The sequence below is a fragment of the Bos javanicus genome, chromosome 8 (genome assembly GCF_032452875.1).
Source record: "Bos javanicus breed banteng chromosome 8, ARS-OSU_banteng_1.0, whole genome shotgun sequence".
Taxonomy (NCBI): Eukaryota; Metazoa; Chordata; class Mammalia; order Artiodactyla; family Bovidae; genus Bos; species Bos javanicus.
Genome location: NC_083875.1, coordinates 66,600,540 through 66,625,495, shown reverse-complemented (window position 1 = coordinate 66,625,495; position 24,956 = coordinate 66,600,540). Strand labels below are relative to the sequence as shown.

The 24,956-nt window shown below is 37.5% G+C and overlaps 1 protein-coding gene across 3 annotated transcripts in view; it reads right to left on the bottom strand.

The window, feature by feature from the left end:
* LOC133252845 (contactin-associated protein-like 3) overlaps positions 1-24,956 on the bottom strand; it is a 236,558-nt gene that overhangs the window by 16,427 nt on the left and 195,175 nt on the right. For 2 of the 3 annotated variants that reach the window (XM_061425821.1, XM_061425822.1), the window contains exons 16-21: positions 18,074-18,244; positions 17,162-17,380; positions 13,304-13,543; positions 12,386-12,616; positions 7,852-7,985; positions 6,954-7,041 (exon numbers count right to left, since the gene is read on the bottom strand). In XM_061425821.1, coding sequence (XP_061281805.1) covers positions 6,954-7,041; positions 7,852-7,985; positions 12,386-12,616; positions 13,304-13,543; positions 17,162-17,380; positions 18,074-18,244 — 1,083 coding nt within the window. The remainder of the gene's footprint in view (positions 1-6,953; positions 7,042-7,851; positions 7,986-12,385; positions 12,617-13,303; positions 13,544-17,161; positions 17,381-18,073; positions 18,245-24,956) is intronic. The other variant, XM_061425823.1, reaches the window with a different exon arrangement.

Genomic DNA, 24,956 nt, shown 5'->3' with positions numbered 1-24,956 from the left:
TTTTAATTTTAATGAGGTCCAATTTATATATTTTTCTTTGCTGCTTATGCTTTTGAGAAACTTTGATCTAACCCAAGGCTTTTGAAAAACCTTCTCTAAGAAATCATTGCCTAATCCAAGGTTACAAAGACTTACAGTTATGTTTCGCTCTAAGAATTTTATAATTTTAGCTACAAAGTTAGGTCTATCATCCATTTTGAGTTAATTTTTGTGTATGGTGTTAGGTACGGGTCCTACCTCACTTTTTAAACTTGGGGATATCCAGCTGGGCCAGCACCATTTGTCGAAGAGACTATTTTTTTTTTTTCCCTCTACTGAATGGCCTTGGCACCAATGTTAAAAGTCAGTGGACCATAAATACATAGCTTTACTTCTTGACTGTTGATCTAGTCCACTAATCATTATGTATCTCTTAGCTCAGCTGGTAAAGAATCCGCCTGCAATGCGGGAGACCTGGATTCGATCCCTGGGTTGGGAAGATCCCCTGGAGAAGGGAAAGGCTACCCACTCCAATATTCTGGCCTGGAGAATTCCATGGGCTGTATAGTCTATGTGGTCGCAAAGAGTCGGACACGATTGAGTGACTTTCACTTTCACTGAAGCCAATACCACATAGTTTTGATTACTGTGGCCTTGTACTAAGTTTTGAAGTCATGAAGGATGAGACCTCCATCTTCATCCTTCCTCTCAAGATTGTTTTGGCTACTTGGAACCCTCTCATTTCTATGTGAATTCTGGAATCAACTTTTCAATTTCTGTAGAAAAGGCCATTTGGATTTGGATAGGAGTCTGTAGGTAGACTTGGGGAGCACTGCCGTCTTCAGTTCAGTTCAGTTCAGTCGCTCAGTTGTGTCTGACTCTTTGCGACCCCATGAATTGCGGCACACCAGGCCTCCCTGTCCATCACCAACTCCTGGAGTTCACCCAAACTCATGTCCATCGAGTCGGTGATGCCATCCAGCCATCTCATCCTCTGTCATCCCCTTCTCCTCCTGTCCCCAATCCCTCCCAGCATCAGGGTCTTTTCCAATGAGTCAACTCTTCGCATCAGGTGGCCAAAGTATTGGAGTTTCAGCTTTATCATCAGTCCTTCCAATGAACACCCACCCAAGACTGATCTCCTTTAGGACAGACTGGTTGGATCTCCCTGCAGTCCAAAGGACTCTCAAGAGTCTTCTCCAATACCACAGTTCAAAAGCATCAATTCTTCAATACTCAGCTTTCTTCACAGTCCAACTTTCGCATCCATACATGACCACTGGAAAAACCATAGCCCTGACTAGATGGACCTTTGTTGGCAAAGTAATGTCTCTGCTTTTGAATATGCTATCTAGGTTGGTCATAACTTTCCTTCCAAGGAGTAAGCGTCTTTTAATTTCATGGCTGCAATCATCATCTACAGTGATTTTGGAGCCTCCAAAAATAAAGTCTGCCACTGTTTCCACTGTTTCCCCATCTATTTGCCATGAAGTGATGGGACCAGATGCCATGATCTTCGTTTTCTCAATGTTGAGCTTTAAGCCAACTTTTTCACTCTCCTCTTTCACTTTCATTATGAGGCTTTAGTTCCTCTTCACTCTCTGCCATAAGGGTGGTGTCATCTGCATATCTGAGGTTATTGATATTTCTCCTGGCAATCTTGATTCCACCTTGTGCTTCTTCCAGCCCAGCATTTCTCATGATGTACTCTGCATATAAGTTAAATAAGCAGGGTGACAATATACAGCCTTGATGTACTCCTTTCCCTATTTGGAACCAGTCTGTTGTTCCATGTCCAGTTCTAACTGTTGCTTCCTGACCTGCATATAGGTTTCTCAAGAGGCAGGTCTATCTTTGTTCATGACTGCCATCTTAGCAACACGGAATCTTTTAATGCGTGAATGCAGATATATTTCTATTTATGTAACTCTTGCATAATTCCTTCCAACAATATTTTATGGGTTTCATTGTACATGTCTTGTACTTCTTTTGTTAAAGTTACTTCAAAGTATTTGCTTCTTTTTAATGCTATTGTAAATCGAATTTATATTTCATTCATTTTATCCTTGTATTAGTCATTGCTACTATAGAGAAATACAATAAATTCTTGTGTGTTGATCTTGTATCTTTGCCAAAACTATTTATTAGTTCTAATAGCTTTTTCCATGGAGATCATGTCCTTTACAAATACAGATAATTTTACTTCCTTTTTTATCTGGATATTTTTTGCTCTTTTCCTTGCCTAGTAGCCCTCATTCAAATCTGCACTACAGTTTTGAACAAAAATTCTAAGAGTGGACATCCTTGTCTCATTACTGATCTTAGGGAAAGACTTCCATTATTTCACCATAGCTGTGTGGGTTTGCAGATGCCTTTTTTACACATGAGGAAGTTCCTTTCATTCCTAGTTTGTTCAGTGTTTTTACTATGAAAGCATACTGGATTTTTTTCAAATGCTTTTTCTGTGTCTACTGAGGTGATCATGTGTTTTTTGTCCTTAGCTCTATTAATATAGTGAATTACATTGATTTTTATCTGTTGTGCCAACCTTAAATTCTTGGAAGAAATCTTACTTGGTCATGGCATATAATAATTTTTATATATTATTACATTAGATTTGCTAATACTTTGCTGAGCATTTTTGCATTTACATTCATATTCCTGAAATTTTATAAACTCTTTGTGTCTTTCTACATAAATTTCTTCTAAATGAGATAAATTCTTAGGGAGAGTATAGGAAAGACTAATACATGTCACATAAGTCAAGGGAATTTTAATATCTAAACTCTAGTTTCTCCATGCAGATCTCAGTAGGTAATTTCCATGAATTATTTATTACCCAATTATCATATATGGAGTTCCATTTCCACATACAGTCCTTCAGTGGATTTCTTTTCCCACTCAGATAATTGGCCTACTAAAGTTTATTCACATGACTATATTGATTTGAACTGTATTCTCCCCTAGGAAAAGACAGGAAGATATATCTTTAGTTTGTTTTGTTTTGATATTTGAGGTTTGCTATTTTGGCTGTTTTTTTTTTTTTTTTTAATGCTCACAACCCAAAATGAATAGAATATTAATTATACAAAATCTTTAGAGAAATAAAAAGTAGCAAAAATGCTAGGGTACCTTACTTGGTATTTTAAAGTTCTCATACTTTGGGATTATAAGTCCTATCAGTGTCAAAACTACACAAAACACTAGAAATTCAAAGATTTACACTTAAAGTAGGATTATACTGAAATTATTTTATAGTAACTGGGAAAACTTAACCTGATTGGTCATTACTAATACAATCATTGAAGAATGGAAAGAATGTAGGGGCTGTTAATCAGAAGTCACTTTCAAAGCATTTTTCAAAACTCACTAGGGAAAACAATAATAATAACTAACTAGATTAGTTAATCATTAAACACTATCTTATTGTTTATATTTTGTATTATATCACAAGTGCTTTGAGGGCAGGTACAGTATGTGTTTTGCTATGAGGCATTCAAAATGTCCAGTGAAATACAAGCACATACTAGGAACCACCAAACATTTCAGAATGGATAAATCCACGAGCCAAAATAGCTAACAAGAAATACTGAGGTCACACTCTATGTAGGGCTTTCTATGTTGCTTCTTTTACTTAATGTCAATGTTGTACATGGAAATACATATAGTTTTCTATTGTCTTTAATAGCTATATACTTTTACGTTAAACAGAATCTTAATGATTTTGAGAATTATGTATGTTAAAGACATTTTATTATCTTGTGTTACAGAATTTTAATTATTATTTTGTATTACAAAATTTTGACCACTTTATTGTTTTTGGTCCCTTAACCTTATTTATATTTTTCTTTATAGATGTTATTAAATCTCATGCTGTAATTTTAAACTTTTTAATTTAATAATTCCTGATTTTTTAAAACATGTTTGGAATGACTTTCTCCTCTACAAGATTGTAAAAATACCTCCACAAAAAAAAATAAGTACTAGATATCTCATCATAGTGTGGGACAACTTTCCGGAGAAATTAATAGTTCCTTATTAACCAATCTGTTGGTCTATTTTACTATGTTAGCGAAGTGAAGTTCTACCTTCTTGCCAAATCCGAACCCAAAACTGTAGTCTTATTCTCAGTAACTGATTTTGAGAGTGGTAGAAGAACAGAAGCCATCCGAAGATAAAGTTATCCAAAACATGAAAAGTTTTATTAGCCTTTGATCAAGATACATACCTCTAGGTACAGATGAAATGAATATTTATAATTTTATTAGATTCAATTGCTTCAGGCTATAAACGTCATTGCTGAGTTTCAACTTTAATTTTTATGGCCTGAGAGAGATGCATTTGAATATATCATCCTTGAATAAAAACATTAACACCTTCAATTCCATGCTACTGTTCTCTATATATTAAATCACAGGAAAATAAAAATTCATATAACAAAACCTGTTCTACTTTTTAATTAAAATGAACCTTTTCATATAATACAGTTTAGTAATTAAGTTGATTTCCATAATCTATTGCCTATTTCTTTATAGATCAAACATTTGAACTTAATTTGCCTTTAAAATACTCCTTTGTCAATTTCATACCTACTGATGGCAACTTTCTACTTGGGGACATGGGCATCTCTGAACATGCCTCATTTCTCCTGTTGGATGCTGTAGTCACTGAGGGCATGGAATTGTGTGTGATGTGTTTGTTTTGACCATATCTGTTCTTTGGGCTGGGAAAAGAGTACACACAGACTTCTCTACAGCAGTGGAGGGATCAGATCTAGGTGCAGACAGGACAATTATTCCACCCACAGCTTGTACCCACTTGACAGAAATGCAGCTATGAGGCTTGCACATCCTTTGAAAGTGAAAGTGTTAGTTGCTCAGTTGTGTCTGACTCTGTGACTCCAAGACTATAGCCAAGCTCCTCTGTCCATGGAATTCTCCAAGCAAGAATACTGGAGTGGGTAGGCATTCCTTTCTGCAGGGGATTTTCCCGACCCAGGGATCCAACCGAGGTTTCCCAAGATGCAGGCAGAGTCTTTACCAGCTGAGCTGCCAGTGAAGCACCTTGCAAACATTTTAGGTGATCGATTACTTACTTTTCTCAAACCAAGGATCAATAGGGCCAGAGAGTAGAGCTCAAAATCAGATAAAAAGGGAGCAAATTGTTCTCCATTTGAATATTAAAAATAATTATGTTAGGCTGACAACCAAAGAGAGGGTTTTATCTCTCTGTTCTCTGAAACTCAAGGTGGTCTTTGAGCTTTTAGGAATTTCATAATCTCTATTTAAACATATATTATCATTCTCATGGGCGAAAGTTGAGAGAGCAGTTATTCTTTTGAATTGTTTTTCCAATTCTTTTTTTTGGGGGGGGTTGTTTTTGTTTGCTTTCCCATTCTTTTAAAATTATGTCACTATTTAAACAGAATAAAAAATCTACTAATATCATGAAAACAAAGATGTCAGAAGTGCCTGGTAAACATCCAAATGACACATTAGAGAGTGGAATACTCACCTCTACAATAGGCTATGATAGGTATAAACATCTCCCAGCATTCAATGGAAAACAAATATTTTCATTTTTATTTCTGTGTTAATTACAGCACCACTATCCCACATGTGGGGAGTGTGAAGAACAATGAACCACAGGAAAAGATATCCAGCACAAGCTGCCTGTCTATCAAATACATTATCAAGGCCAGACAGATTCTATAGCCACCTTTAAGGGATGACTACAGTGCAGGACCATCACCACTTCAGCATAAAGTTGTTATTCACCATACCAAGCTAAAACTATATTCTTACCCTTCTTCATTGGCTTAATCAGCCATTTTAACAGCTGGGCTTTTTAACAGTTAGGCTGTAGTATCTAAAACTTACACTTTTGTTATTACCATTTACAAGAGCACCCTTGGAAAGCACTAGGATTCATAACATTTCCTCTGTCTGAAAAATTAGAAGTCATCGTTTTATTGTCCATCTGTTTGAAAGATGTGATAGTTTTAAAAGTTACTATGCTTCTCAACATATTTGGAACATCCATTCATGTGCCTTCTCTAACATTCTCAAGTTTGTGATGTACTATATATACATGTAGCGTAGAAGAAATGACCAAAAGAATCAATGCATAAATGACTGAACACCTAGTAAGTTTCCATCGATTATTTAGGACAAAACAAAATTATATGAATAACAAGTACTAGAGAAGGAATAATAAATGTGCCATGGAGAATTTCCCCTAGATAACATTTAAATATCAATAAATAATATAGTTTATAAATAATCAAAAAGAAAAGAAATACCTTTCAATATTTGTTTTTATTTCAATGTAATTCTCAGTGAAAAGGGGGAAAAAAGGCATCAGGGTTTTGACATTTAAATAGTAAAGTATGCTTTTACTTTGGCAGTTTTATGGAGAATAACTAGCAGCCATAAAGGACAAGACGTCTGTGGGATATTTAGGGTGTGATTTTCCAAGAGGAGCTGAGAGTAATGAAAACATTTCACCTCAGCCCACAGGCAAGGCAGGGCCCAGGCCACAGCTCTAATCTTATTTGTTTGCTAAGAGTAGCTTTTTCTTAAGGCTAAGTCTAGATTTATCATTAAAATGATTTCTGCATTTGACCCCTGATTACTAAAGAGTTTGTGAACTTGCTGTCTGCTTTGATTTTGTCTTTCCTGAATTGTTAGAAAAATGCAAAGTTTCATTATGCTTGATTGCTAAGTGAGAGGGTAAGTGTGGAGGCAGTTTTCAAGGAACGCTCCTGTTTAACTCACAAGCAGCACTTAGTCGTGATTATATGTGCACTCAGACAAGAGTGCAAGCTTCTACCTTGATTGTCACTCACTGGGAAATCATGAATATGTCAAGGAGCTTCTTTCAGCATGATGAATGCTTCCCACATTTGCAACTTAACACTTCTGATCTCAATCATAGGGTGGTAGGGGGAGAGGGGCCCTCTTTCTTCCACTTACCTAAAACTGTCCCCAACATAAGGGACTTGACAGCATTGAATTCTGTCCCTGAAGACAGGATGACTTGTCTCCTTGCATTCTGGTTAACCTATTAAATGTTCCACAAGATGTAAACATCAAAATGGCAAGCAATTTTGATAAAAGGATGGGAATCAAAGGAAAACCAAGAAAAATGATAAAAATAATCCATATGTTCAAGCTATCATAAAGGTTAAAAGAGAAAAGTATTTTATAAACAACTTCTATAGCACCTCAAATTCCACTCCACTCCATCCTTTTCCCTTACATTTGTCTTCATGATTTAAGTATCATAATTGGTACAGTGCTCAAAAGAGATGCAAGAGCTACTTTGAACCTCAAAGTTTTTACTTATTTAGAGGAAATTTATAACATGAGCAGAAAAAAATGTATTATTCATACAGATTCAATATAAAAGATTACTCTTCAAAACCCAGCGACAATGCATAATTTAAAGACTCCACTGTTTTTCAAAATGTAGTTCCACTTTAAGCAATATCTTGCTTTTTATTGTGTGTTTAAATTTCAGTAGCATTTGTTCTTTTGTAATCCAGTGGGAATAGGTTCCCATTGGAATATCTCCAGTAGTCCCTATGAAAAACTAGGCAATATTTCCCAATCAAATGAAGTGAAACCAGTGAGGAAAGTGTGGTGTTTTAAAAGGTCAAATATTAATAAAACCTTTTGACAGTCTCTTGATAAACTAACATTGCTAAATGAAATAAAACACCTTGACTACATTTCCTATCCTAGACTTATGGAAGGACAGTGCCGAATGTGTATTTCTTTTATTAGGATTTATCGAATTTTGGCTTTAAGTTATACGTTCTGAGCATCATGATTTTGATTACTGTTGCTGTTGTTGAATTTACGACCTTACCTCTACAAACATCACTGCTGCTTCTCTGTTAATCCTCACATGGTGAAGCTGCCCATCAGCCAAATTTTTAAAACCAAAGTTAAAAACATCAGGTTCTCGGTGTCTGTCTAGTTTATACCTGATCTGCAAACTTCCTAAAGAAGAGAAAAATGACATTTTAACTAAAATAGAATTTTATAAAAACTGGAAATGCAGGTCCTAACACACATTTAAAAAAATTAATACAGTTTGAATCTATGGAGCCTTTACTTGAGTGCATACAGTCACTTTTCCCAGACTAGCAATTATTTACGTGCTGTTCTGGGGCCAAATTCAGAATCCAATTACACAGTCTTAAGAGTCAAGACCAAGCAGTCTTTTTCCAAGTTCTTCCATTTTCCTGAACCAGAGGAAAAAGTCCAAGTTAAGCATATGAAAACACCAAGTGAGGCTTGAAGTTAATTATTCATGTGGTATTCGTATTATTAAATGGTAAAACCTCAAGCAATTTTGTATTAACTTTCAGTTTCTACAAGCATAACTTCTTTTAATGTGACTTACTTTAATGCATTTTAATGTATCACTGACATTTACATTATTTTTTTTGCACAACCAGAAATATTTTCTAATGTTTCTACCATAATCAAGAAATAGCAAAAAGAGAAAAGTGAGTGATTTGCTACAATATTCAAATTTCCCAATCGACACACTGCTCTTCTTCACAGATGCACTCGCCACCCGTCCCTACGGTATCACCTATAATAGATTCTATTAGTCAGTGATTGTAGAAATCTTTTCCAGAAGTTTCTCCCTTTATTCTCCATGAGAAAGGGTTAAACCTTAGTTTTGTTCTCTAATGGGAGAGTGTTAGTTCTGCACGTTTCCTGGTGACCATGGGTTAGGGAACACTCATTCTACTTTTCTTTACATGTGGATAGGGCATGGGGGCTTCCCAGGTGGTACAAGTGGTAAAGAACCCGCCTGCCAGCGCAGGAGAAATGACAGACTCTCATTTGACCCCTGGGTTGGGAAAATCCTCTGGAGGAGGGCATGGCAACCCACTCCAGTATTCTTGCATGGAGAATCCCAGGGACAGAGAAGCCTGGAGGGCTGGAATCCACAGGGTCACAGAGTCGGACATGACTGAAGTAACTTAGCATGCACGCAGGCAACAGGGCATGACTGACTTCCCAACCACTGATGGGTAAAGAACAATCACATTTATCTGATGCTCAAGGAAATTGGGTTTGATATGATTTAATACACTTCATGATTTCATTTCCAAGGAGGAGGAAATATTTTCTATATATAAAATGAGATACCGTCTTTCAAAATGAACAGTGTTGTTGCTGTTCAGTCTCTCAATCGTGTCTGACACTGTGACACCACAGACTGCAGCACGCCAGGCTTCCCTATCCATCACCATCTCTCAGAGTTTGCTCAAACTCAGGTCCAGTGAACAGGTGATGCCATCCAACCATCTCATACTCTGTCATCCCCTTCTCCGCCTGCTTTCAATTTTTCCCAGCATCAGTGTCTTTTCCAATGAGTCAGCTCTTTGCATCAGGTGGCCAAAGTATTGGAGCTTCAGTTTCAGCATCAGTCTTTCCAATGAATAGTCAGGGTTGATTTTCTTTAGGACTGACTGGTTTGATCTCTTTTCTCTCCAAGGGACCCTCAAGAGTTTTCTCCAGCACCATAGTATGAAAACATCAATTCTTTGGCTGTCAGCCTTCTTTATTATACAATTCTCACATATGTTGTTGTTGTTCAGTCACTCAGTCACTCTTTGTGACCCCCATGGACAGCAGCACACCAGGCTTCCCTGTCTTTCACTATATCTGGAGTTTGCTTAAACTCATGTCCATTGAGTTGGTGATGCCATCTAATCATCTCATCCTCTGTCATCCCCTTCTCCTCTTGCCCTCAATCTTCCCCAGCACCCGGGTCATTTCCAGTGAGTCAGCTCTTCACATCAGGTGGCCAAAGTATTGGAACGTCAGCTTCAGAATCAGTCCTTCCAAGGAATATTCAGGGTTGATTTCTTTTAGGATTGACTGGTTTGATCTCCTTGCTGCCAAAAGGATTCTGAAGTCTTCTTGAACACCACAGTTCAAAAACATCAATTCTTTGGCACTCAGCCTTCTTCATGGTCCAACTCTCACATCCATACATGACTACTGAAAAACCATAGCTTTGATAATACTGACCTTTGTCAACAAAGTAATGTCTCTGCTTTTTAATATGCTGTCTAGGTTTGTCATAGCTTTTCTTCCAAGGAGCAAGCGTCTTTTAATTTCATGGCTGTAGTCACCATCTGCAATGATTTTGGAGCCCAGGAAAATAAAGTCTGTCACTGTTTCCACTGTTTCCCCATTTATTTGCCATGACATGATGGGACTGGATGCCATGATCTTCCTTTTTTGATTGTTGAGTTTTAAGTCAGCTTTTTCACTCTCCTCTTTAACTTTCATCAAGAAGCCCTTTAGTTCCTCTTCACTTTCTGCCATAAGGATGCTCATCTGCATATCTGAGGTTATTGATATTTCTTCCAGCAATCTTGATTCCAGTTTGTGCTTCATCCAGCCCAGCATTTCACATGACGTACTTTGCATATAAGTGAAACATGGCAATATACAGCCTTCATATACTCCTTTGCCCAATTTTGAACCAGTCCATTGTTCCATGTCCAGTTCTAACTGTTGCTTCTTGAATTGCATACAGATTTCTCAGGAGGCAGGTAAAGTGGTCTGGCATTCCCATCTGTTTAAGAATTTTCCACAGTTTGTTGTGATCCACACAGACAAAGGCTTTAGTGTAGTCAATGAAGCAAAAGTAGATGTTTTTCTGGAACTTTCTTGCTTTTTCATGTTCCAATGGATGTTGGCAATTTGACCTCTGGTTGCTCTGCCTTTTCTAAATCCAACTTGAACATCTGGAAGTTCATGGTTCAGGTGCTGCTAAAACCTCACTTGAAGAATTTTGAGCATGACTTTGCTAGAACATGAAAGAAGTGCAATTGTGTGGTAGTCTGAACATTCTTTGGCATTGCCTTTCTTTGGGATTGGAATGAAAACTGACCTTTTCCAGTCCTGTGGCCACTGCTGAGTTTTCCAAATTTTCTGGCATACTGAGTGCAGCATTTTAATAGCATCATCTTTTAGGACTTGAAATAACTCAGCTGGAATTTCATCACCTCCACTAACTTTGTTCATAGTGATGCTTTCTAAGGCCCACTTGACTTCACATTCTGGCTCTAGGTGAGTGATCACATCATTGTTTTCTGGGTCATTAAGATCTTTTTTGTATAGTTCTTCTGTGTATCCTTGCCAACTCTTCTTAATCTCTTCTGCTTCTGATAGGTCCCTACCATTTCTGTCTTTTATTGTGCCCATCTTTGCATGAAATATTCCCTTAGTATCTATAATTTTCTTGAAGAGGTCTATAGCCTTTCCCATTCTATTGTTTTCCTCTATTTTTTTTTTTGCATTGTTCACTTAGAATAGATTTCTTCTCTCTCCTTGCTATTCTTTGGAACTCTGCATTCAGATGAGTATATCTTTCCTTTTCTCCTTTGCCTTTCATTTCTCTTCTTTTCTCACCTATTTGTAAGGCTTCCTCAGACAACCATTTTGCCTTTTTGCATTTCTTTTTTTTTTGAAGATGGTTTTGATCACCACCTCCTGTACAATGTTATGAACCTTCATCCATAGTTCTTCAGGCACTCTGTCTATCAGATCTAATCCCTTGAATCTATTTTTCACTTCTACTGTATACTCATAAGGGATTTGATTTAGGTCATGCCTTAATGACCTAATGGTTTTCCCTACGTTTTTCAATTTAAATCTGAATTTGGCAATAAGGAGTTCATGATCTGAGCCACAGTCAGGTCCTGGTCTTGTTTTTTCTGACTGTATAGAGCTTCTCCATCTTTGGCTGCAAAGAATATAGTCAATCTGATTTTGGTATTGACCGTCTGGTGATGTCTATGTGTAGAGTCATCTCTTGTGTTGCTGCATATCCGTACAGTGAAACTAATTATTTAATTTCAGAAGGCAAGACTCCCTCACCCCACTGCCATGCTATACAGTATGTTCTCATTAGTTCTATCTTATACATAGTATCAACCGTGTATATAAGTCAATTTCAACCTCCCAGTTTTTCCCACCCCCACCCTTTCCCTCTTGGTAACCATGCAATTGTTCTCTGCATTTATGTCTCTATTTGCAAATAGTATTATCTATATGCTTTTCTAGATTTCACATATATGCATTAATGTACAGTATTTGTTTTTCTCTTTCTGACTTACTTCACTCTGTATGACACTCTCTAGGTCCATCCACATCTCTACAAATGACCCAATTTTGTTGCTTTTTATGGTTGAGTAATTTTTTTTGCATATCTGCTTTGCATCTTCTTTATCCATTCTTCTGTTGATGGACCATAATTCAAAAAGATATGTGTATCCCAATGTTCACAGCAGCACTATCTACAATAGCCAGGACACGGACACCACCCAAGTCAGTCTTCTTGTTCTTAAAGTAAAGACACTCACCGTTTGGGGCAAGGATAACTGAAAGGTATTCCTCATAGAATGAGCTCACATAGAGCAGTAAGCTGGGTGTCCCTGTGGTCCGGAAGCTCAGTGTGGCCATTTCTCCTGTCAATGTCAGATCCTCGTGAAATAAAGCTGCGAAGGAGCTGGAGTTCTTGCTAAAGGTATCATTGTAATGGTCCTGAAAATTGTAGATCACCGAGGAGCCAGCTCCAAAATAGGCAGAAATGTCTGGAATGGCAAGCAATTTTGATTGTATTAGCAATATGTAAGTGCACGTGTCTTATTATGTATATTTCTATATATGCAAAGAATATTTCTAATCCTTAAATATCTCAAAAGGGAAAAATAATAATGTCATGCTCTGCTGGGTATTTTTTAGTTTAGTATTATTTGTTTTTATTTTGGCTGTGACACATGGCTTGCAGTATCTCAGTTCCCTGATCAGAGATTGGACCCGGGCCATAGCAGTGAAAGCGCCAAATCCTAACCACTAGGCCACCAGGGACCTCCTCCTTTGCTGTTTTTTAATTAAAAAAAAATTAAGATGAAAAATAATAAAGCTTAAATAAAGAGATAATCCCTCCATATCCCATAACCCAGAATTGAGTAATAGTATTTTATTATTGCCTCAAAAATGCAAAATTAAATGTCCAGTGTAAATGCACATTAAAGTTTACTGCTTTCCTCAAGGAGACCTCACTGATGCCCCTATGATCTACTAGAAGTAGTCATAGCCTTGTTAAGAATACAAGCTTAACTCCTCCCAAGGGAAATGGAGGCATTTGGGATAGAAACAATTCTATTTCAGCTAATCACAGAGAACTGCCTTATCTTTTCATTACAGAGTCAAATACCAGAGGCATCTTCATGGACTTCTCATGCTCCAGCCTTTCCCTGTTCCTTGGGCACACTCACCGTTCTCGCAGAATGGCCCGTCATATGCAGAGACAGTGCAGTCACACGTGATCCCTCTGCGCTTTTCTCTGCACCTCCCTCCATTGTGACACAGATGGCCATATGTGCTACAGTGTCCTGGACACCCTGGCTCCACTCCTGGGGTCATCATGGCTCTTTCTTCCAGATCCAGGGCCAGCCCGTTCAATCTCAGAGACCGAATGCACCCCAGGAAGCCTCTCTGTCGGCTTGCGGTTCCACCTACAAGGGAAACACTGCAAATGCAAACGCGTTCCTCTGTGTCTTATTCAAGATTTCATCTTCATGCTGAACTGAGGCCATATCTCTGGTCGCTGCTCAGTCATCATGTCCGACTCTGTGACCCCGTGGACTGTAGCCCACCAGGCTCCTCTATCCATGTCCATGGGATTCTCCAGGCAAGAACACTGGCATGGGTTGCTATGCTCTCCTTCAGGGGATCTTCCTGACCCAGGGATCAAACTTGGATCTCCTGCATCCCGTGAATTGCAGGTAGATTCTTTACCTCTGAGCCACCAGGGAAGCCCCATATAGATAATGACAAAAAAGTCATTGCTCAAAGTTTTATCAACAAATACAATTCTGAAAACATAGTCTGTGATCAAATGTTAAGAATCATCAAATGGCACTGAGTTAAAAGCATTAATGGAAATATTTTTTAAGGTGAACTTGGTAATATTTATTCTAAATAATTTAGAAAGACTTACATTTTTACATTTGTTCCTCTCTTAAAGGACAAAATGAAGACCAATGATCCTTTTAAAGTTTAAATTTATAAACAATGACATGTATAATAAAGGTTATATAGTTAAAAATCTTTGCAATGTAATATGTATTACAAATGTGTGGTACATAAATTTGTACATGTATTTTATATGTATTAAAATTTTTGTAAAAAAAAATAAAATAAAATAAAATTTTTGTATAATACATGTATTACAAATTTATGTATTCAATTGATCAAAAAGTTCATTTAAGATTTATTGTAACATCTTATAGAAAAAGTCAAATGAACTTTTTGGCCAACCCTATATATTGTGTGTGTGTTATATAATGCTAATTCTTACTTAGATGAGCTCTGAATAATAAAGCTGTGAAAAAGAACTGAGAAGAGACCAAAGAAAGAGAAGGCAGAAGAGGTAAAGCCAAATCGAGGACCTCAGGCCTTTCACACTCCATCCTGGAAGCTCTGAGGTTAGGTGGTATAACATCAAGCAAATAATATATATCTCCTTATTTTTATATCATTTATCATGTGAACATAATAAATATGGGAGCACAGGAGTCATCTGAAGTGCCTGCTAAAAACAGATTTTGGATTTATTCCCAAAGATCCTGATTCACTGAATTTTCAACCAACACCTCAGGATTTAGAAACATTGCCATAATGAAAACACTAGCTCTAGGTAGGTTTCCATTCAAACTTTGTTCCTAGAAGTTCTGTTAATTAATCCTCAGAATTTAAATCAGAAAATAGAACTGTTTCGTTTGATTCACAGTTTGATAACTTTCAGGGAAGCCTCCTCGACTCAGTGAGAACTAACTGTGCTTGAAGCTGAGTTTAATGGTGCTATGGGCTACACCACACATTCACACACACACACACAAACACACACACACATACACACACACACACACACACACAAATTCATTCAATAGCATCTGTTCCTGAACATTGTAGTAGGTAAATTCTGGCAAAGCAGACTCCGTGCTAATTTGTGATTTACATCAATTTTTAATTGGACTGTGTCCTTATTTACTTTAAAATACGTGAGATCAGACCAAGTGAGAGCTACTTCGTTAATCTGCTTAGTTTCCAAATTAGAATAGAGTTGTCTAAAAAGCAATGTAGCAAAACTTATTCCTCCCTTTGGGAAAAACAAACAATAATAAAGACTAAGCAAGTAAATTAGAGGGAAGACTTCCACTACCCAGAGTGTTTATCTTTAAAGAAGGGACAGCAGAATAATGAGTCCACTCTGGTTCTAAACATGAAGCTTGCAATGAGAGCAGCAGAGAGGGAGCAGGGTGGAGAGGAACCGCGCTGGGCTGGATTAAATACTGCTGTGCAGAGTCACATGAGGCTGCTTCTGTCGGACTGGCCTCTTACCGTCTGATTTTGGGGGGACATTGGAGGATTTTGTCCCAATTACAAGTCTGATTCTCTAACTTCACTAAAAAGTGAAATGAGAGAAATGGATAGAAAAATGCTAATTTTTTAAATAAACAGAGTTAACTGAAACAAACATAAATCATCTATGATATTGAGTGCAAGCCTGGGAATCAGTCCAACAGGGGGTTTGGATTTCCCTTCCAGTTGGGTTTCTGTGATCAAGTCCCTTGATCTCTCTGACCCTCCATGATCTCATCTGTAAATTGGGTATAATAATCTGTGGCCCAGTGGTAAAGAATCCACTTGTCATTGCAGAAAATGCAAGAGATGTGAGTTCAGTTTCTGGGTCAGAAAGATCCCTTGGAGTAGAAAATGGCAACCCACTCCAGTATTCTTGCCTGGAGAATCCCATGGACAGAGGAGCCTGGTGGGTTACAGTCCATGGGGTTGTAAAGAATCGGACATGACTGAGCCATTGAGTCACATAATCTATGGCAGAGATACTCATATTAAATGAGTTCTTGGTACACAGTGTCTGTGTGGCTGAACCTCACTGGCTCTTTTTTCTTTATTGGCTCCATCTTAGCCCTGCAACCCCATCCCGCCCCCCTCTTTTTGGATGACTGATCTTTAGCCTACTCACAAGGAAAGCATCCCAGCCAGATATTTCCCTACCAACCTTTACCCTTGCCTTCACCTTATATGAAAACTGGAAGTGTCTTTTGCTGATGCAGGTGATCATGAGATCTCCATGGGGGCAGAAAAATCCTAGGACTGGGCCATGCGTCCTCTCACTGGTAGTCAGATTCTATTTTTAGCTTTGCCCCTTCAGATTCCCCCAGGATCCCTTTCCATGGCACAAGATGCCACTGTGAATGCCTCTGGCTCATCATCCCCTGGATGTAATTTACCCAGAGCTAACATCAGAACTGTACTTTACGGAGTTGCCTGCATTGAGTTGCAGTCTCAAAGTTCCTTTTCAGTTCATAACACTTTTTATTTTTAATTTACCTTTTAATTGGAGGATAATTTCTTTATAACGTTGTGTTGATTTCTGCTGCACGACAGTGTGAATCAGTTGTAATTATATATATATATACATATATCTTCCCTGGTGGCTCAGACGGTAGAGTGTCTGCCTACAATGCGGGAGACCTGGGTTCAATCCCTGGGTCAGGAAGATCTCCTGGAGAAGGAAATGCAACCCACTCCAGTATTCTTGCCTGGAAAAATCCCATGGATAGAGGAACCTGGTTAGGCTGCAGTCAATGGGGTCACAAAGAGTTGGACACGACTGAGTGACTTCACTCACTCACTTCACTCATATATGTGTGTGTGTGTGTGTGTGTGTGTGTGTGTGTATTTCCCCTCGCTCTTAAGACTCCCTCCCACCCCTCATCCCACCTCTCTAGGTAATCACAGAATCACAGAGCACCAGGCTGGGCTCAAACAAGTATCGCATATTAATGCATATGTATTGAATCTAGAAAAATAGTGTTGATGAACCTATCTGAGGGAAAGAATGGAGACGCGACGTAGAGAACGAACTTATGGACACAGTGGGAGGAGAGAGTTAAAGAGGATTTTATTCAGTATCTCCTTCTCCCACCAGTGCCTATAGTAGTCGTGGCAGCTGTTATCATCACTACTGTGGTAGCTGCGATCTCCTCTTGGTGTGTCTTTGCACTCAGAGCACAGTACAGTTAGAAGCCGCCAGCAGCACTCACCCACGAAAAGCTGGCTGTTGAGCTGCAAGCGGGCATGCCCATCAGCTGAGGCAGGTTGGGTCTTGCGAGGGTGCTGACCCACTTGGAGGGACGCTTCTTTAATGTTCCGGTCTGCCTTCACGTGGTGCCACCGATTGTCATTAAAGGCAGTGGGAGACTGCACTGTGACCTCACAGGGCCCATTCCCCACATCAAAGGAAAAGGTTACTTCTGTTGGGGCTGGAAATAAAAATATGAGAGATGCCCGAGTTCATTCACAGGAGGGAAAATTCAGTCTTGAGTAGATCTGAAAAAACCACCATGACGTGCTCCTTATGAAAGAAGACATACAAGGGATGCAGACAGATGTCAGTCTGAGTTGGTTGGGGAGGGGTTGCGGTGGAGAATAAACCTGTATCTTTAAAAGAGGAAGGTGAAGCTGATTTTAATGTATTTCTCCCCAGAGTTTACTGTTCATCCTGCTAAGCCCTAAGCAATAGAGATATTTACCTACAGAAGCAAAACTAATATTTTATCTGACTTTATACATAGAAGTGATTTTATTTAAAGGTGATTTAAACCTTTATGAAGTTTTAAAAGAACTAGGTAAATTTCAGATAGCAAGACATTAAGTTTTGTCTACATATATATAAACAATGTGTTTAGTCAATTAAATCACATAATGTTGTGATTTAGTAAGAAGTTATTTGACCACTTTGGTTTAATACCCTTTTTGCACATAGAATTAAGACAACAAGGAACTGTACAGACTGTTGTGTGTTTCAGAAATTACTGTTTTACTTTCCACTAAGTATTTAAGAAGAAATATAATTGACAAAGGAAGCATGTCAGTGTATTAGGAATTAGGTTACCACCAAGGTTATTGTTAATTACTGAGTACCCCAGTGGCTTTGTGCAGGGTGGACAACTCACCTCGAAGCTCTAGCCTGATGAAGTCTGTGATTCCCAGGTTCTCTAAAAACACCCCTGAAGAGGCTGTGGTTTTAAAAAAGAAAGACACGTCAGCACTAAGCTCTCCTCGGAACGTGGGGAAATGAAGGTATGAAGTCTCAGTATTGAAGGAAGCTGAATTCCAAAATGAATCTGTTTACAAAAAGAAAAAAAAAAGACAATGACAATAGCAGTAAAATACAACAAATAACAATTGCCTTTTATATTTCTAGCATTTTTACCGTTTGATGCATTATTTATCCATTCAAAGCATTATTTATCCATACAAGCCTTCTTATGGGAGTTCTTCTGAACATGTGGCCATGAGATGAATGTCTAAATAGTGATTCTTTAGAGGATTAAGAATATGGACACAGCTGCAAGTGAGTGGATGGATAATCACTTCGATAAAGGCCTGTTTTTTTTTTTTTGCTGTTGTTGTTCTCTTTTTTTAACTAAATTATCATAGAGTAAAATTGACTTTTTAGGGTTTTACGGTTATATAAAGTTTACAGGCTTTTACAGTTATATGAATTTTAACACATGCATGGATTTGTGTAACCATCATCAAAATCAGAATAAAGAACAGTCCATCACCCCCAAAAAACTCTCTCTTGCTATTTCTTTATAGTCACACCCTCTGCCCACCCCTCAGCCTGGCAGTCATGAACTAGTCTCTGTATTACAGTTTTACCTTTCCCAAATAACATATAAACGGAGTCAAGCAGTATGCAATAACATAAAGCCTTTGAGATTCATTTGAGATGTTGCATGTCAACATCTAGTCTTTTTTTACTGCTCTGTAGTTATTCTATCACATGAATGTGCCATAGTTTATTTATCCATATTTAAGAACACTAAAGTTGTTTCCAAATTTGGTCAATTACAAATAGAACTACTCTAAAAATTTGCGTGGCACAGTGGTAAAGAATCTGCCTGCCAATGCAGGAGACATAGGTTCGATTCCTGGATCAGGAAGATACCCTGGAGTAGGAAATGGCAGCCCAGTATTCTTGCTTGGAAAATTCCATGGACAGAAGAGCCTGGTGGTGGGCTATATAGTCCATGGAGTTGCAAAGAGGCAGACATGACTGGGCAACTGAGCACAACCACCAGAACAAACATTTGTGAAAAGTTTTTGTGTGAGTATATGTTTTTATTTCTCTAGGGGAAATTCCCAGGAGCATGATTCCTGGGTAAGTATATGTTTATAAGTTACTGCTGAACAGTTTTCCAGAGTGATCATACCATTTTTAATTCCCATGATCAGTGTGTAACAGATACAGTTGTTTTATATCTTTACTAGCATTTTACATTGTTAGTATACATATTTTTTTATCTTAGCAATTCAAATTGATGTAAAGTAGTATTTCATTGTGGTTTTAATTTCCCTTCCCTAGTAGATAATGATGTTGGGCATCTCATGTACTTATTTGCCAGTTTATTTCCTCTTTGGTGAAGAGTGTGTTCAGCTTGGGGGGAACTGACATCTTTCTTATGTTGAGTCTTCCAATCCATGAGCACAGTATATCTCTTCCTTTATTCAGATTTTTTGATTCTTCAGTATTTAGTCATTTATTTGGTTTACAGATTTTATACATGTTTTTGTTAAACATACACTTGAGTATTATATGTTCTTTGGAGATACTGAAAATGATACTCTCTTACAGATTTTGGTTTCCAGTTCACATTGCTAGCATATATAACTGATCTGACTGTTGTTGACATTGCATCTTGAGATCTTGTTGAGCTCACTTGTAAGACCTAATAAGGTGTTTTTTTCTGTTTTGGGTAGTACATTCCTTGAGATTTTCTATGTAGGCAATCATATATGTAGGCTTCCCTGGTGGCTCAGTGGCAAAGAATCTGCCTGTAATGCTTAATCACTGAGATGGGAAGATCCCCCAGAGAAGGAAATGGCAACCCACTCCAGTATGCTTGCCTGGAACGTCCCATGCTGCTGCTGCTGCTGCTAAGTCGCTTCAGTCATGTCTGACTCTGTGCGACCCAATAGACAGCAGCCCACCAGGCTCCCCCATCCCTGGGATTCTCCAGGCAAGAACACTGGAGTGGGTTGCCATTTCCTTCTCCAATGCATGAAAGTGAAAAGTGAAAGTGAAACCGCTCACTCGTGTCCAACTTTTAGCGACCCCATGGACTGCAGCCCACCAGGCTTCTCCGTCCATGGGATTTTTCAGGCAAGAGTACTGGAGTGGGGTGCCATTGCCTTCTCTGGGAACATCCCATAGACAGAGGAAACTGGCAGGCTACAGTTCATGGAATCACAGAAGAGTTGGATACAACTTAGTGACTAAACAACCAACCAACCAATCAAGTGTGCATATGCAAATAAAGTTTTCTTTCTTGCTTTCCAGTCTTTAAGCACTTATTTTCTTTCTTACATTATTGCCCCGGCTAAGACAATGATAAATATTGTTGAATAAAAGTGGTGAGATTGGATATCCTAATCTTGTTCGCATCCTGAGGGGAAAAGCATTCAGTTTTTTACCAGTAATTACGATACTTTGGTAATAGATGCTGTCTTATTAGGCTGAAGAATTTTCTTTTATACCTAGTTTGCTAAGAACTTCATTGTAAATGCTATTATGATATAAATTATAATTTTTAATGTTCTTTTAGTAATTTAAATTATAATGTTCTTATTAATTGATACAGAAAAAGCATCTGGCATGATTTTTCTTCCTTTAACCATGTTAACATGGTAGATTACATTAATCAACTTCCAAATACTGAATCAGCCTTGCATCCTGGATAAACTGCAGTTGGTGGTGGTGCATTTAAAAATATATATATCCCTGGGTTATTTGTTAATGTTTTGTCAATATTTTTTGCATCTGTGTTAGTAATAACATTGTTAGTTGTTATACTTTTTTTTTTTTACTGTCTTTGTCTAGTTTCAATATCAGAACAATATTCTGCTTTAAATATTGGAAAGAATTTCCTCTTCTACTTTCTGAAAGAGATTTTATAGATACGATATTATTTCTTGGGTAGAATTCATCAGTGAATCAAGCTTGGTCTGAATTTTTTTGAAAGTTTTTAATTACAAATTCAATTCCATTAATACTATTAGGTCTATTCCAGTTGTCTCATTCATCTTGAGTTTTGGTTGTTAATGGTTTTCAAAGAACTGGTCCACTTCATCTGTATAATAGATTTAATACTTGTACAGTTGTTTGTAGTGTACTCTTTTATACTCTTGATGTCAGTGGTGTCTGCAGTGTTTTCCCAACACTCAATTTCCATATTGGTAACGTTTAACATTTCTTGGATAGTTTTGTTAGAGGCTTAACTATTTTACTAGTATTTTTAAAGAGTATAAAAAGAATCACTTTTAATTTTTATAGATCAGTATATATTCTGCTTTTAATTTAATTGATTTCTATTCTTGTCTTTTCTTTCTTGTCTTTCTATTCTTTCTGCTTGTTTTAGGTTTAAGGTTTATTTTTCTCTTCTATTTCTAGTTTCTTTGGGTGAAAGCTTACATTATTGAACTGAGATCTTTTTTATTTCACAATATAAGTACTTATTGCTACAAACATCCTGCTGACCACTGCTATCACAAAATTTAATACTAAAAATTTTGATAGTCTGTATTTTAATTTTCATTCAGTTCAAAATATATTATCAGATCTATTGAGACCTTGCCCTTGACTTGGGTATTATTTAAGGATCTGAAGTTTAATTTCTAAGTGTTTGGAGATTTTCTTATTTTTTATTTATTTCTAATTTAATTTGATTGTACTAGTGAATGCATTTTGTGTGATTTAAATTAGATCATGGCATTTGATCCCATCACTTCATGGGAAATAGATGTGGAAACAGTGGAAACAGTGTCAGACTTTATTTCTTTGGGCTCCAAAGTCACTGCAGATGGTGACTGCAGCCATGAAATTAAAAGACGCTTGCTCCTTGGAAGAAAAGTTATGACCAACCTAGATAGCATATTCAAAAGCAGAGACATTACTTTGCCAGCAAAGGTCCGTCTACTCAAGGCTATAGTTTTTCCAATGGTCATGTATGGATGTGAGAGTTGGACTATGAAGAAGGTTGAGTGCCAAAGAATTGATGCTTTTGAACTGTGGTGTTGGAGAAGACTCTTGAGAGTCCTTTGGACTGCAGGGAGATCCAACCAGTCCATTCTAAAGGAGATCAGCCCTGGGATTTCTTTGGAAGGACTGATGCTAAAGTTGAAACTCCAGTACTTTGGCCACCTCATGCAAAGAGTTGACTCATTGGAAAAGACCCTGAATGCTGGGAGGGATTTGGGGCAGGAGGAAAATGGGACAACAGAGGATGAGATGGCTGGATGGCATCAGTGACTTGATGGATGTGAGTTTGAGTGAACTCCGGGAGATGGTGATGGACAGGTAGGCCTGGCGTGCTGCGATTCATGGGGTCTCAAAGAGTGGGACACAACTGAGCGACTGAATTGAACTGAAGGTTTGTTTTATGACACAGAAGAATATGCTGTTTCTGGGTTAAATATTCATGTGCATTTGAAAATAATGTGCATTCTACTGTTGGTAGAGTATTCTATAAATGTCAGTTGGATTCTGGTGTCATTCAGGCCTTCAGTATCCTTGCTAATTTTCCCTCTATTAGTTCCATATATTAATGAGAAAGGAGTATTAGATTCTAATTATAATTATGCATGTCTCTATCTCTCCTTTCCATCCTGTCAAATTTTGCTTTATGTATTTGAAGCTCAGTTATTTGCACACATGTTTAAGATTCTTAGGTCTTCTAGTTCTTTTTTATCTCTATTAATTTACTTTGCTTTCAAGTAAAACTTTTAATATAGAAACTTCAGTGTTTGTGTAGTATATCTATTTTCTTTTATTATGTCATTATATTTGAATTGAACTTCTTATAGACAGTTTACAGTTGAGTCATAACAGTGTCTTTTATGAGTTTATTTAGACCACTTACATTAAATACAAATGTTGATATGTTAGTTCTTCATTTCATTATTTTTTCTTATTTGTCCTAATTTTCATTCTTTTGTTTCCCCCTTTCTGCCTTCTTTTGGATTATTTAAATACTTTTCAGTATTCTATTTGTATTTGCCTGTAGCAGATTCTTAATTGGTTCTTTTAGGGATTAAAATATATATACTTACTTTCTCAGTCTGCTTAAAATCTATATTTTAACCACTTTAAGTGATTTGTAAAAACCCTGGAAACAATTTTGACCCTTATCTACTCCTGTTGATGTTGTGCTACTTGTATTACATCTACATAAAATAAAATCCCTGTGAAATAGAGTTGTGCTTTCAGTCCTCAGATACATTTAAAATAACTCAATAGGAAAATAACTTATTAAATTACCCAGGTATTTACCATTTCTGATGCTGATTGTTTTATCCCTGAAGTTCCAAATTTCCTTCTGATACCATTTTCTTTCTAAGAACCTTCCTTTAGAAATTCCTTTAAAGGATTCTTTCCGGCTATGAATGCTTTTAGTTTTCTTTCATTCAGTTGTTCAGTCATGTCCGACTCTTTGTGATCCCATGAATCACAGCATGCCAGGCCTCCCTGTCCATCACCAACTCCCGGAGTTCACTCAAACTCACATCCATTGAGTCAGTGATGCCATCCAGCCATCTCATCCTCTGTCGCCCCTTTCTCCTCCTGCCCCCAATCCCTCCCAGCATCACAGTCTTTTCCAATGACTCAACTCTTTGCATGAGGTGGCCAAAGTACTGGAGTTTCAGCTTTAGCATCATTCCTTCCAAAGAAATCCCAGGGCTGATCTCCTTCAGAATGGACTGGTTAGGTCTACTTGCAGTCCAAGGGACTCTCAGGAGTCTTCTGCAACACTACAGTTCAAAAGCATCAATTCTTCGGCACTCAGCTTTCTTCACAGTCCAACTCTCACATCCATACATGACCACTGGAAAAACCATAGCCTTGACTAGACAGACCTTTGCTGGCAAAGTAATGTCTCTGCTTTTGAATATGCCATCTAGGTTGGTCATAACTTTCCTTCCAAGGAGTAAGCGTCTTTTAATTACATGGCTGCAGTCACCACCTGCAGTGGTTTTGGAGCCCCAGAAAATAAAGTCTGACACTGTTTCCACTGTTTCCCCATCTACTTCCCATGAAGTAATGGGACCAAATGCCATGATCTTCGTTTTCTGAATGTTGAGCTTTCATTGGAGATATTTAAAACTTTTACCTTCATTCCTAAAGGATATTTTTGCTGAACACAGAATTCTCAACTGACAATACTTTCAAAATAGAAATATTTTTCCATTTCTTTCTGGCCTCCATATTTCTGATGAGAAACTTACTGTCATTTGAATTGGTGTTTTCCTATAGGCAACACATTATTATTCTCTCTGGCTGCTTTCAAAAAATTCTTCTCATTGTCTTTAGTTTTCATTAGTTTGCTTACAATATATATCTAGATGTGAATTTCTTTGAGTTTATCCTGTTTCAGATTCATTCAACTTCCCAGTTTCTCTTTTGCCAAACTTGGAAAGTTTTCAGCCATTATGTTTTCAAATATTTTTTCAGGACCAACACTTTTCCTCTCTTCTTCTGGAAATTCACTTACATGAATATTATATATTTTTTTTATTATTAACCCACAGATCCCTGAGACCCTATTCATTTTTTTCAGTCTTTTTTTCTTTTTCTTGCTTAGACTGGATAATTTCTATTTATCTATCTTCAAGGCCCTTGGCTGTTTCATCTCAAGTTTTCTCCTTAGCCCATCCAGTGCATCTTTTAGTTCCATTGCTATACTTCTCAGTTTTAAAGTTTCCTTTTAGCTCTCCTTTATATAGCCTATTTCTTTGTTGAAGCATTCTCTTTTTCTATTTGTTTCAAAAGCATTT